The 14,786-nt window shown below is 47.5% G+C and overlaps 1 protein-coding gene across 2 annotated transcripts in view; it reads right to left on the minus strand.

Annotated features, from left to right (window-relative positions):
* Positions 1-7,341, minus strand: part of Svop (SV2 related protein) — an 88,268-nt gene extending 80,927 nt beyond the window's left edge. For both annotated transcript variants that reach the window (XM_047562383.1, XM_047562384.1), the window contains exon 1: positions 7,144-7,341. In XM_047562383.1, coding sequence (XP_047418339.1) covers positions 7,144-7,178 — 35 coding nt within the window. In that variant the 5' untranslated portion in view covers positions 7,179-7,341. The remainder of the gene's footprint in view (positions 1-7,143) is intronic.
* Between the last annotated feature and the right edge of the window lie 7,445 nt (positions 7,342-14,786).

The raw sequence follows: 14,786 nt of genomic DNA on the forward strand, positions 1-14,786 counted from the left end.
AAACTCGGGCTCAAGAGCGGCAAACCTGCTGTGGGTCCTACCCCCAGCACGGGGGGCCCCGTGATCCGGAATGGAACCAGGCACGCCCGTCGCGGGAGTTTACGAGCACGGTGTTTTAGAGCTGCAAGTGCCCTTCAAGGTGACCCAGGGAAGCTGAATGAGTTGCCCCAGAACACAGGCCGCGACGCACACGCAAATCTGCACTTCAGTACTGGGAGTGAACCCAGGGCCTTGGTGTGCCAGGGGAATGGCAGCAAACAGCAAGTCTCCTGGGTACCTCGGCCACTTCACCTGGTCCTGTGTCTCTGTGCAGAGGTCTCCTGAGTTAGAAGAAAGAGAACCTGCATCTAATTCCTCTAGAACTCAAACACAATCCTTTCCCAGGTTCACCTGGGCCCCAAGAGTTTCCCTGGGGCAATTTCAAAAACAATCATATAACCAATGACGTATTATTCACAAGAGCAAAAACATGCAAGCAACCTACATGTCCACCAGTAGATGAATGGATAAAGAAACTGTGGTATCTGTATGCAGTGGAATATTATGCAGTCATAAAAAAGGAGGAACTCTTATCATTTGCTGCAATAGGGAAGAACCTAGAAGACTCTGTGTTAAAGGAAATAAGTCAAAAGCAGAAAGACAAATACAGCATGCTCCTATTCAAAGACAAAATTCTAAAAGAATTGAATGCATAGGAGAATATCGGTTGCCAGGGGCTTAGTGGGTGGGAGATTTGAGAGATGTTGGAAAGGGAACAAAATTTCAGTTATACAGCAGGAATCAATTCAAGGAGCTCTCTCGTACAACATGGTGACTATAGTTAATGACAGCATAGTGTATACCTGAAAATTGCTAAGAGTATTCTCAGCTCCCCCAAAGAAGCTCAGGAGGTAAGGCACACATTAATTAGCTTGATGTAGCCATTTGACAACGTGTACATATTTCAAAACAATATGTTGTATACTATAAATATCTTGTCAATCAAAAAATGTTAATAGTCACGTCACCAGTTGTCAAACTGCCATTCCCCCAACCTCCCCGATTTCATGAAAGGAGATGGAGAAACAGAAGAGAAAGCGGAAAAAGATCTTTGCCGGTGGACTGAGGGGAACGGTGGTCCCAACTGTCGGGGGAGACCGCTGGGCTGATGGATGCCGTGTCCTGGTGTCTCATTCATAGAACTTTCTAGTCCTCAGGCCTACAGAGACCGGGCTACCCTGGATCCCAGTAATCCAGCCTTGGACGGAACCTGTGCAGTGTCCCACACTCTGGGGAGGCACAGACCTCCACCCTGAGGAAGCTTCCGCTCTGGGCAGGGCGGGCACAAGAACCAGGAGATGAAGATGTAACGTGGGACATGCAGAAAGGATGACATGGCACAGAGGACGGGTGAAGAAGGTGGCAATTGTTTCAGTTGTGGCAAAATCGATGCAACATGAAATTTACCATCTTAACCTTTTTTTTTTTTTTTAAACCAGAGATCAAACCCAGGGGCACTTAACCACTGAGCCACCTCCCCAGCCCTTTTTATATTTCATTTAGAGACAGGGTCTCACTGAGTTGCTGAGGGCCTCGCTAAGTTGCTGAGGCTGGCTTTGAACTCGCCATCCTCCTGCCTCTGCCTCCCGAGTAGCTGGGATCACCGTGTGTACCACCGTGTCCGGCTGATTTTTAATTTTTCTTGAGGAAGCTTCATAGAATTTTCCAAAGCAGCCACTCTAAATATTTTCTATGTCCACTAACGGTGAACAAGAATCCCGTTCCTTCTACATCCTTTCCACACCCACTCTTTGCTGCTTTGGGGTGTGTCTGGTTTCATGGTCGCTGTCCCAACGTGTGTGAGAGGGCTACACCTTGACAGGGTGGCCGGGGCAGGCGTCTGTGAGAAGGCGGCATTTGAGACTTGAGGAAGGAGAAGCAGACTCCGGGGAGAAGAGCGCTCCAGGCAGGGAACGGAGGCTGCAGAGGCAGGAGGCTGCCTGGCCTGTCTGAGGACCAGGAAGGAGGCCAGAGTAGGAGAGACGAGGAGGGGGATCGGGAAGAGCTGTGGTCCTTCAGCCACTGTGTTGAGCCACGGCTGTAGGGAGGCCGGGGCAGTAACAGGGAGGCCACCGCAATCAGTTCTGGTGAGAGGGGACAGAGACTTGAACCAGGAGGTCCCCGCAGAGGTAGAGAGGAGGCTCGGAGTCCCGGAGGCCGCGGGCAGGCAAGACCAGCAGGAGGTCCTGATGGACTAAAGGGGGTCAGAGGCGTCTAAGTGGACGGCAAAGTTTTGGGCCTGAATGGGAAGGTTGAGGGGACCATCAGGTACGATGGGAGATGCTGAACGAGGAGAAGTGAGGCGAGATCAAGAGTTCAAGTTCAAACACGCACCTTCACATCACATCCAACCCTGTCTCCGTGTTCAGCAAAGGAGTCTAGAGGGTGCCCGCCTGTCACCCCCCAGGGCTCGGGAGGCTCAGGCAGGAGGATGGCGAGTTCAAAGCCAGCCTCAGCAACAGCGAGGCGCTAAGCAACTTGGTGAGACCCTGTCTCTAAATGAAATATAAAAAGGGCTGGGGAGGCGGCTCAGTGGCCGAGTGTCCCTGAGTTCAATTCCCAGTACCCCGCGACCCCCCAAAAAATAGGAGTCGAGGGCATCAGGGGCTCCGCTGCCTAAGCAAGCTGCTGAGAGTGGAAGACGACAAACCAGCGCCCTGCTCGAGCCCCGACCTTGAGCCAGGCCTGCGCCCACGGCCTCCGCACTCCTCTCCCGGCTCCTGGCGACAGGAAGGTGAGGAGCAGGCAGATGTGCTCAAACTCCTGACCTCACAGACGAGCACCAGCCTCGGGGAGACGGGGCCCTTCGCCCAAGGTCCCCAAGATGGCAGTGGTAGAGCGGGGTTCTAACCCGACCCCACGTTTCACTTCTGTTACTGGTAAAGTCCCACCAAAGTCAAGGGAAGGTTCAGTGAAAGACTTGGAACTCTGCTCAACCTGGAAGGAGGATGTGTAAGGAAGGAGGCGGAGGATGGAGTCCTGACTCGGTCATGCACCGCGGGGCCCTCGGTCATGCACCGCGGGGCCCTGCGGGGCCTGGCGGCTGCCGTCCTCTGTGGCCTCCCCTCAAGCCCCTCCTCCGTGAGTCCAGCGGTCCTGAGACACACCACGCCTTCTTCCTTGTTCGGATTTTCACCCGTATTTTCCCCGCCATTGAAATGCCCATACTTTTTTTTTTTGGTACTGGAGATTGAACCCAGGGGCATTTCACCACTGAGCTACATCCCCAGCCCTCTTATTTTGAGACAGGATCTTGGTAAGTTGCCCAGGGAGGCCTTGAACTTGCGATCCTCCTGCCTCGGCCTCCCGAGTTTTTGGGATTTAGGGGCATGTGCACCACCGTGCCGGCTCCTCCTGTCTCATTTCCTGGATGACTCCTACAGATCTCTGGGGCTCAACTCAAATGTCACGTCCTCAAAGAGGCCTTCCCTGATCCTCCCTTTCCCTCGTCTGGAACCAGCCTCCTTACGCTGTACGGGGAGAGCTCCGAGGACAATTCTCCTAACTGTTTATGCAACGACGCGTTCAGTGTCCACCTCGTTCTCCAGAGCAGTGCTGTTCTACAGAACTTGGGAGATGACTGCAACTTTCCAAATGCTCTAGACTTATGCTGCTCGATACGGTAGCCACTAGTCACTTGCAGCTATTAAGCATGTGATATGACTGCAAGATGTGCTGGAATGTGCCTGTCATCCCAGCAGCTCGGGAGGCTGAGGCAGGAGGATAGAGAGTTCAAAGCCAGCCTCAGCAACTTATCCAGACCCTAAGCAATTTAGTGAGACCCTGTCTCTAAAAATATATATATAAAAAAGGGCTGGAGGTGTGACTCAGGGGTTGAGTGTCCCTGGGTTCAATCCCCAGTACAAAAAAAAAAAAAAAAAAAAAAAGCATATGAAATGAGTGAGAGACTGATTTGTAATTTGTTTCACATATTTACACAGAATATGAGGCTATTAAATTGTTTCACATATGAATCACATAATTTAAATTAATTTAGGCTGAAATTTAAATAGCCACATAGAGCTAGTGGCTACCACATCAGACACCGCAGCTCTAGACTGTGATTTCTTTAAGGGCAAGGACCATTCTTATTTAGCTGTGGAATCCTTTATCCTGAGGATGGTACCCAAGCAAACCACAGAATGAATGAATGAATCCATCCATCCATCCAACTATCCATGCATGTGGTCTGAAAAACTTGCTTTCAAGAAATCAGTCTAGAAAGAGGGACCTAGGGCTGGGGAGATAGCTCAGTCGGTAGAGTGCTTGCCTTGCAAGCACAACGCCCTGGGTTTGATCCCCAGCACCACAAAAAAAAAAAAGAAAGAAAGAAAGAGGGACCTAAAAAAGTCCCTCTTGTACAAAGGCACATAATAAGGCAGAACTGGATATATAAGAAAAAAATCTCAGCTGCCTGAATCTTCTGCACATGATCCTGTCCCTGAGTGAATAGCAGAGGAAGACGAGGGTGATTTGCAGTCTCAAATGAACCATTTCAGAGCTGTGTGGAGGTGCCCCCAGTGCAAGAGAGAACTGTTTTCTTAGGCACCTGATCCCTTTTCCCCTTCCCATAACCCCGTAAACGACTTAGTGGCTTATAATCTATTAACACTTGGCCTCCCACAGGACCAAGCCTCTCCAAAGCACTCTGAATATTTCTTTTTAAACCATACTGCTCTCAGGAAATCTGTTGCCTGCAATCTGTGCATAATATACGTAGGGTGTGGTTTAAAAAACATCTAAGTCGTGATTTGTAACCCACTCAGATTCGCACGCTGTTTCTTTTAGCTTACTCTTTTTTTTAATATATAAATCGAGGTCAACACATTTCCGGGCTAATTTTGACTTCATTCAAAGGTAGTTTGGGGTCTTCAAATTATAATTTGGGGAGTCCAGCAAAGGTGAAACCACATATTTCATTTTTATAAATGGTTTTCAGATGTCATAATAGCAATAGCTGATAGGTGTTGGGTGTTTTGTATCAGTCAAGGATTGAGCACAATTTATCTCATTTGATCTTTATAATAACCCTATGAATCAACTATTATTATGATACTTATTTTTCCCCCTTTTTTTTTTTTTGGTGCCAGGGATTGAACCTAAGGCCTTGTGCATGCTAAGCATGAACTCTATCACTGAGTTATATACCCAGTCCCAAGATACCCATTTTATAGCTAAAGAAACTGAGTCTCAGAAAGGCTAACCCACTTGGTTGGACTGACCCAGATGGGAAGTGGGTTGAACCCAAGTCTGTCTGCTCAGAGCCAATGTTCCTTCACTGCACACAATTTGACCTCTCTAATAGATATTATGTCTATTTACGTCTATCAAATATCAGAAGGAATCATCAAGAGACACCTGGGGGGAATAGAACTGGGGTTTGGGAAGAGGGAGAATCACTTTTCATTATAGTGTTTCTCTTTAAGCTGTACTATATTTATATATGTTATATAATATATGCATATTTAAAACCAAATTAATTTTTAATTGTGAATAAGTATAAATCCTCTTCCTATTTTTACTCTGTGTGTGTGTGTGTGTGTGTGTGTGTGCGTGCGCGTGCGCGCATGCACACCGGCCTGTTCAAATGCAGGGTCCTGTGCCTACCAGGCAAGTGTTGCTCCACTGAGCTCCGCCCCCAGCACCTATTTTTACTCCTTTTAAATTAAGCACAGAATTGTTATGATAAGATCTCTATCTTAGTAGATTAAATACACATAAATCTTCGGCAAAGTTCACATGTTCTGACGTTGTTTGAAAATTTGTCCCATTAAAACTGGAGTTCCAACATATATTCTTATTCCAAACACCATGATTTTTGAATCACCTTTTACTTTAGGAAAACAGTTTGGTTTTTGAACGTGCTGTTTATTTCCAATGAAAGTGGCTTGTTTTCCTTGAGAAAGCTGCACTCAGACACACACATTTTTATCTGGTCACATACCAACCTCTGGATCATATAACTAGGCATCCTTTAGCATGTATGAAACAAAGCTATGTTCATAAATCATGATATCTGTGGACCAATTAATGAAAGCTTGAACTAGAAATTAATAAAGATTTTAATTGAAAATTAATTTTATGCTGATCGAGAAGTAAACATTACAATCCCTCTCAGTGCTCAGAGCCTGGGAGAGCTGTTATCAGTCACACTAAAAGTCACTTGGGAGAAGTCCTAGGTAGCTTAGAGGAAAATCCACACCATTTTTCAAGAAAATACAAGCATGCTAACAATCATGTAAGCTTTCCCTGCTTTTATCATCCAAACCGCCAGTGATTCTAAAAATCAAGACAAAACCCTCAGAAATGTTCTTTTTAATCACCCCTCTCCTACTCTTGGAATTTGCCTTAAAAGCATCACCATCTGTTTGTGGAAGGAAAAATCTGCAAGCCCCTCTAGAAGGCCCCTGTCCTTTCCCTTGCTGGGCTCCATTCCCCCCAAGAGACCTGGAGCAAATTTGGTATCCCTGAAAAAATCCCCATCCTCCAAAGAATGTATGCCTGGTGTTTGCAAAGGTGAGTCTCACTCAAGCTGTTACAGAAAGCTTTCATTCAGAAGGCAGGAGGCTTCTGCCACCGTGCACGGCCCTCTCATTCACACACTTATAAACAACGGGACTTTGCCCAAGCCTCGCCTCTGGGAAGGAATCCTGGCTTTCTGGAAACCAGTTTGCAACATCCTATCCTTCCTTTCCGAAGGACCTTGCCGAAACGTTAGGAATTTCACAGCCTAGCAGGGCTGAGAAGCACCGATGTCATCGCACGGACCCATCCATTGAGTCCCCCTTTGCAAGCAGCGCCCGAACACTCTCTTCAAGCCCAGACCTCAGAATCCCCTTGGGATCGAAAGCAATTAAAAGAGAAAACAGAAGCCCCACGGCTGTGGGTCCGCGCATCCTGACAGCTCGGAGGAAACGAACTGAGTCAGGGCTGATCCCGAGCGGGCTGCCGGGGGAGGAGGATGGCTTTGCCTCCTCCAGGCCTAATTCCTTCCTCGGAAGCAGTTCCCTTGAAATCCAAGAAGCCATGCAGAGGTGCCCCCGCTGCAGGTTTTCGCTCTTTGCAGGCAAGCCTGCCCGCCGCCCCCGGGCCCCTGGTACTCACGGCAGCTGCCTGAGCTGGAATAAGTCCTCCTCCATGTCCGCGCTGCGCCAGGACCAGCCCTTCTCATGGCCCTTACATGGTAGTGGTGGAGGGCGAGCGCGCGGGGTGTCAGCGCCGGGATGCTTCCTCCCGCGGGCGGCAGCTGCTCGGGGGAGGGAGCCGCCGGGGAGCAGCCCACGAGACAAAGCCGCCGCCGCCGGAGACCGCGGCGGGAGTGGGCGGAGAGGCGCGGGCGGGGGCGGGGCCAGCGGCGCGGGCGGGGCGCGGGGCGGGGCGCGGGGCGGGGCGAGCGCGCGCGCCGCGGGGAGTCGCAGCCCGCGGGCCGAGCCCGACCGCCGCGCGCCCGTGCCAGCCAAGGGCGCAGCTCCAAATGATTATTTGCAGGGCTGCACTAACCAGATCGCGAGAGCATTCTTGAAGCCCAGATGGCTGTATCTTTAAAAAAAGAGAAAAGGACCTTCTTATTTGAGCACCGTTTATTGAGCACCTGCTGTGTGCCAGGCATTGCAATAGGTACCTGGTGTATGACAGAACAAATTGGATAGATGATTGTCAGCGTGGAGCTGAAGGCCCAATGAATCTAGGAAAAAAACAAATGTACGTTCAGTGGGATGGGTCCAAAGGTAACGCATTCGTTCATTCAACAAGCTTATGGGGTGACTTGGGCGGTCGCGGCTCTGGGGAATCCAGCATGAATAAGGCAAAGTTCCTGCCTTCAAGCTGCTTCTGATTGAGCTCAGTGTTTCCCCTCCCGCCCCGCCCTCGTCCCACTGGGATTTCTGCTTGCCTTTATAATTTAAGCTTTCACTGAGGTATCTGTCCCAAGTGCCTAGAACAGTGCCTGGCACACAGAAGGTGCTCAGTAAATGACGTGTTGAAGGAATGGTTCTCAATTCAGGTTACACATAAAAATGTCTTGGCTGTAACCCCAACCAGTGGGACCCCACCCTCTGGAGGTGGGACCAGAACCTGGGTGTTTTTTAAAAGCTCTCCAGCAGCCCAGAGTGATAACCTCTGGGCTAGTGTGAATGAATGACCAGAAGAGAAATTACACAACAGGTAAGGACAAAATGACCGGTGATGGCAGCTGACCGGAAGTATGAGGAGGACGATTGGATGGAGGGAAAACTTTTTTTTTCTTTCTTTCTTTTCTTTTCTTTTTTTTTTTTTTAGGGCCCACAAGTTGGGGGAGGGGTTGCGAGGGTGTCCAAGGAAACCAATCCAAGAACTAGAAAAACAGCTTCACATCCAACGCACATCACAATTCCACACCGAGTCCAAACAACAAAAACATTAACAAGCAAAACAAAAGAAAAATTTAAAATACCTGGAAAACCCAGATGGGGGGGTACTGCAGATACCTCTGTTGTTCCCATGGATCTTTGCAACAATCCTATGGAGCAGGATTCAAGTTTTACAGATGGATACAAAATTCTTACAGGGGGTGGGGGGGAAATAATGTGTTCAAGGCCACTCAGATGGAGAAGAGTTGTTCTAAAATTAAAACCCAGTCCTTCTGTCTCCAGAAACTGCACCCTTAAGAGGGAGGCTTTCTGAGCTTCTCAAAAAAGATCATCCTTTCTGGATGTAGGAGGAGATATTTGAATTGATGGAACGTTAGATAACTTGAAATAAATTGAATGTTGAGGAAACCAATTATAAAATGGACCTAAAACACCTATTATGATTCATCCAGCAAATATTGAGAAACATCTATGTGCCCGACACAGTGACAGTTGGTATCAATTTATCATAGCCACTCCTGACCTCATGCTTGAGTGTCAATCACAGCTTGCCCCACTCCTACTCATTTCTAAAGGAATCTGCACCACCCTAGTTGTGGCTGCATGCTACATCTGCTCTCCCCTGGATCCTGCCAAGGTGGTTCAGGAAGTGGGACATCCAACCCAGTTGTCAATAGTCATCTTGCATAACTGGGAAAGGTAGGCAATCTGGTACCTTTTTCTTTTTTCATTTACCTTTTTCTTTTTTGATGTGAAGTCTTGCAATGTTGTCCAAGCTGTTCTTGACTTTTGAGCTCAAATGATCCTCCTGCCTCAATCTCCTGAGAGCATGTACTCATGGATTCAAAGTTCTCTCGGTTACTGTGTGACCCAGCCAGGCTGCTGCTATCTATGTTCCTCAAAGAATTGAAAGCAAGAGCTCAAGCAGATACTTGCCCACCAATGTTTTTAGCAACATTATTCACAATAGCCAAAGGGTGGAAAGAACCCAGTGTCCACCAACAGATGAATGGATACACAAAATGTGCTTTATACAAATGAAAGAATATTATTCAGTTGTATAAAAGAATGAAGTTTTTGTGGGGGCGGGGCATACGGGGGATTGAACTCAGGGACACTCAACCACTGAGCCACCTCCCAAGCCCTGTTTTGTATTGTACTTAGAGACAGGGTCTCCCTGAGTTGCTTAGGGCCTCGCTTTTGCTGAGGCTGGCTTTGAACTGGCGATCCTCCTGCCTCAGCCTCCTGTGCTGCTAGAATGACAGGCTTGTACCCTGGTGCCCAGCTCAGAATGAAAGTTTGATAGATGCTACAATGAGGATGTGCCTAGAATTGGCAAATCCATTAAAGACAGAAAGTAGGAGCCATTAGGGTTGTGAGAAGAGAAGAATGGGGAGTTATTTCAAGGGTACAGAGTTCTGTTGGGAGCAATGAAAGAGTTTGGGAAGCGCTTAGCGTTGCTGGTCGTGCAACGTTGTGGATGCCCTTCAGGCCTCAGAACTGGCCCCTAAACACGGGTTAAAGGGATGTCACCAGGTAGAGAGAGCAAGGTGGCTCCTGCAGCCACAGCCTTCAGTGCACAGACCTCTGCAAGACACAGCGCGGTGCTCTGGGCCTCGCGGAGGCAACACAGCTAAACGTGGGCAGAGGAGGACCTGAGGGGCCAGAGGCGAAATGCCATCCTACGGGTCCTCTGTGCAGACGCTGCGGGAGGAGCACAGGAAGGAGCACCCGATGCTCCAGGCAGCTTCTCCGAGTCTTCTAAGAAGGGCCCAGAGAGGAGGAGGCCAGCCTGCGAGAGAGCGGGGAGAATCTGAAGGCGCGGGCAGGCGGGCGAGGCCCGCGGAGAGAGAGAGCTGGAAACCCAGCTCCCTCCTGACGGAACGGAGAGGTCAAGGAGCCCGGGGCACCCACGAGGCCGCGAGGTCGCCGTCCTGTTCTGTTCTGAGTGTGGCCCGGAAAGCAAAGGAGACGCCCTGGGGGATGCTGCAGAGGACGCGGAGCGGGGGGGACGCACACTACACAGCCGCGATGACAAGCAGCCTGGGGAACCTGGGGAGGAGTGGGAAAAGGACATCGCTGTCCCCGAGCTGAAGGAAACCCTGCTGCAGCGGCAAGGAGGCCTCACGGCTGAGAGAGGAAGGAAGGAAAGAAGGAAGGAAGGGAGGGAGGGAGGGAGGAGGTTATTCCTTAATAAAGGAAGATCAGTAGTGTTGAGGAAGAAAAGAAGGGAGAAGGGGAGGGAAAGGAGGTGGGAATGGGGATTGTAATTAACTACCTTATATGTATAATTTTTTAAATGCCATTATTTGATTTATTTATTTATTTATTTTTTTGGGGGTGCTAGGGATCGAACCCAGGGCCTTGTGCTTACAAGGCAAGCACTCTACCGACTGAGCTATCTCCCCAGCCCCTGATTTATTTATTTATATGAAGTGCTGAGGACAGAACCCAGTGCCTCACATGTGCTAGGCAGGCGCTCCACCACTGAGCCATGGCCCCAACCCTATACATATAATTTTATCAAAAGGAACCCAAATACTATGTATCATTATAATATTCTAGTAACAAAAACGAAATAAGCCGTTCACCAAAAGATAAATACTGTATGATTCCTTTTATATGAGGTATCAAAAGTAGCCAAACTCCAAATCAGAAAGAATGGTACTTTCTATGAGCTGTAGGCAGGGGAAACGGAGACTTGTAGGCATGTAGGGTTTTGGTTTTGCAGAATAGTGAAGTCCTGGCAATCCTTTGCACAACAAAGTGCATACAGCTAGCACTACTGTACCGGCACAGATGGTGAAGAAGTTCATTTGTAGCCAGGCACACGTGCCTGTCATCCCAGCAGCTCAGGAGGCTGAGGCAGGAGGATCTCAAATTCAAAGCTGGCCTCAGGACTTTATTGAGGCCCTCAGCAACTCAATGAGACCCTGTCTCTAAATAAAATATTGAAAAAAGGCTGGGGATGTGGCTCAGTGGTTCAGCACCCCTGGGTTCAATACCTGGTACCAAAAAAAAAAAAAAATGTTAATTTATGTGCATGTGTGAGATCAAACTCAGAGTGTCACGTGCTTCAGGCAGAGGGGCGCTACCACTGAGCCACACCCCAGCCCTACGATGTCAACCATGATGTCATGTTTTCTTTACTAAAATAAACAAAATGGTTAAAGGGTGATTTCACGACACACATATTTTGCCACCATTAAAAAATACCACTAACCCATGAGCAAGCATTCTAGATGACATTAAGACAGCTGCTTTATCACCGGTTTGCATTTCTTCACCACTTACTGTATCACTTCTTTCTCTCTCTTTTTTAAAAATATTTTCTTTTAGTTGTAGGTGGACACGATGCCTTTATTTTTCTTACATGTGGTGCTGAGATTCGAACCCAGGGCCTCCCGCCTGCCAGATGAACACTCTACCACTGAGCCACGGGCCCCGCCCTCGCTTCCCTCTTAAAGTGATCTTTTATATTTTATTTTTTCTATGTTTATGTTTTGGATGGGGGCAGAACCCAGGGCCTGCGTGTGCTGGGCAAGTGCCCTGCCTCTGAGCCACACCCCAGGCCTACAGTCATCTTTACAAAACTTGGCTTACAAAAACTTTTGACCTTTGCAAAAGTCACACCCTCAGGTATAGTAACTAAATCAGTGCACCATTTCATTGTCCTTCCCCTTTTAAAAACCTCGAAATATCCCAAACTAAGCAGATGCTCATTTCTGCAAGTAGGTATTTCTGAAAGAATTTACATGCAACATTTCTCTGTGTGTGTGTGTGTACTACCAAGGATTGAACCCAGGGGCTCTTAACCATGGAGCCACATCCTCAGCCCTTTTTTTATTTGATTTATTTATTTTTATTGAAACAGGGTTTTGCTGAGTTGTTGCTTAGGGCCTTGCTAAATTGCTGAGGCTGGCCTCGAACTGGTGATCCTCCTGCCTCAGCCTCTCGAGCCGCTGGGATTACAGGCATGCGCCACCACGTCCGGTTGCATGCAACATCTTTTAACTGTGATTTTGTAAGGTCTACAAGGTAAGATCACTCCCTTCTTGTACTATTTTTTTTTCTTTTATTACAATGTTTATCCTCAAGTAAGAAAGTAGAGAGTTCCTATATTTACAGTTTTCCCTCGAACACTTACTAAGTAATCGTTATTCCACCCTTTTTTAGCCCACTTTTGCTCACCGTTCTGCGAATCTGCAGAATGGGAAATAACAGAGTTGAGTAGTTGAAGGGCAAATCGGAGCTCTTTTGGAAAAGGAAGACTTTTCAGTTGTGAGAATAACCTTGAACCCGGAATTCACTTCGGACTCACCGTACCCTCATTATACTCCACCCCAGAGCTCTGTCCACACCGTGAGCACTCCATAGATGCTTTGTAAACCCCATCAGAACAAACCGCTCTCTCATTCAGGCGAGGAGGGATCCAGGACCTACGTTCCTCTGCAGAAAGCAGGAGGAAGTGTGTGTCAGGAGTAGAGTCCAGAAATATGGTGACCGACCCGTCCTGGGTTGCCCAGAACTTTCTCGGTGTTGCCCTGAAAATTCCACATCCTGAAAACCTGGACCGTTGGTCAGCCTGTGGCCACAAGCCAAATCTGGCATAGATATGTGCTATGAGTAGCCTAAAGGGTTCAAAGAATTACTTTTAAATGTAAGAGTTAGTAAACTGGGTGTGGTCACACATCTGTAATCCCAGCTACTCGGGAGACTCAGGTGGGAGGGTCACCTGAGCCCCCGAGATCCAGACCAGACTGAGTAAAATAACAAGACCCTGTGTCCCCGGGCGCGGGGGCGCACTCCTGTCTTCCCAACTCAGGAGGCTGAGGCAGGAGGATCGCCCCCGTTCAAAGTCAGCCTCAGAAAAAGCGAGGCACTAAGTGACTCAGTGAGACCCTGTCTCTAAATGAGATACAAAGTAGGACTGGGGATGAGGCTCGGTGGTTGAGTCCCCAGGTTCAATTCCTGGCACCAAAACAAATGGGGGATGGAGGTGGGGGAGACAACTCCACAGAATGGAGAAAATATTTGCAAATCGTGTATCCAATATGAGACTTGCATTCAAAATATTATATAAAAAACTCATAATTCAATAATAAAAAGACCATTCAATTTTAAATGGGCAGTGGATCTGAATAGTCATTTTTCCAAAGATAAACCAGTGGCCAAACTAAGCACATGAAAATATGCTCAATACCGAGTCATTCTATTTATTTTGAAAATGCAAATCAAAACCATAATGAGATACCATTTTACACTCACTAGAATGGTTAGAATAAAAAATACAAATAATAACGAGGGTTGGCAAGGATGTGGAGAAGTTGGAACTCTTGTACACTACTAGGGTTAGTGTAAAATGGTGCAACACTATGGAAAAACTAAAACAGGTCAAGCATGGAGGTGCATGCCTATAATCTCAGCAGCTCTAGAGGCTGATACAGGAGGTTTGCAAGTTCAAAGCCAACCTCAGCAATTTAGTGAGGCCCTAAGCAACTTAGCAAGACTCTGTCTCAAAATAAAACATTTTTTAAAAAGGTCCGGGGATGTGACTCAGTGGTTAAGTACCCCTGGGTTCAATCCCCAGTACCAAAAAAAAAAAAAAGTTGAAACATAGGATTATCACATGTCCCAGCAATTCTACTCCTAGAAGTTTTCCCTAAGAGTAAAAATTCCATGCAAAAATTATATGGAAATGTTCATGGTGTCTTTATTGATAATAGCAAAAAATTAGAAACAGATACAATGTTTACCAATTGATGTGAGTGAATAAAAAATGTGGTATATCCATACAATGGAATATTAATATGTCAAGAAAAAGAGCTGAGGCACTGATTCAGGCATAAGGACATGGATAAAACTTGCAAACATTGTGTTAAGTGAAACAAACAGGACACAGAAGGTCACATGCTATATGTTTCCATTTATATGAAGCAAACAGAATAGGTGATCCCCCTCACCCACAGACAGAAAGTAGCTGCTCAGGACTCAGGGCAGGGGGAGGGGGGCGGTGAGAAGGCAATATGGGGACTGACTGTAATGTATGTGGGGGTTCTTTTACAGGGGACAAAAATGATCTAAAGTGACATGTGATTATCACACGACCCTGTGAATATACTAAAATACAACAAGGTGTATACGTTAAGGAAGTGAATTGGGCGATATGCAAATTGCATATCAATAGAACCAGCTTTTACAAAGTAAAGACTTGCTTTTTGTGAGGCTGGGAATCAAACGCAGTGCCTCAGACATGCTGGGCAGGTGCTCTCCCACTGAGCTACATTCCCGCCCCAACATGTTTAAAATTCATTTCCAACATTTAAATTGAAAGAGTTCCCTTGGGAGGATTATCAGCTCCTCGGGCAGAGGAGGCCTCTGCAAGGCCAGCCTTTCTCT

The sequence above is a fragment of the Sciurus carolinensis genome, chromosome 8, assembly GCF_902686445.1.
Source record: "Sciurus carolinensis chromosome 8, mSciCar1.2, whole genome shotgun sequence".
NCBI classification, from domain to species: domain Eukaryota; kingdom Metazoa; phylum Chordata; class Mammalia; order Rodentia; family Sciuridae; genus Sciurus; species Sciurus carolinensis.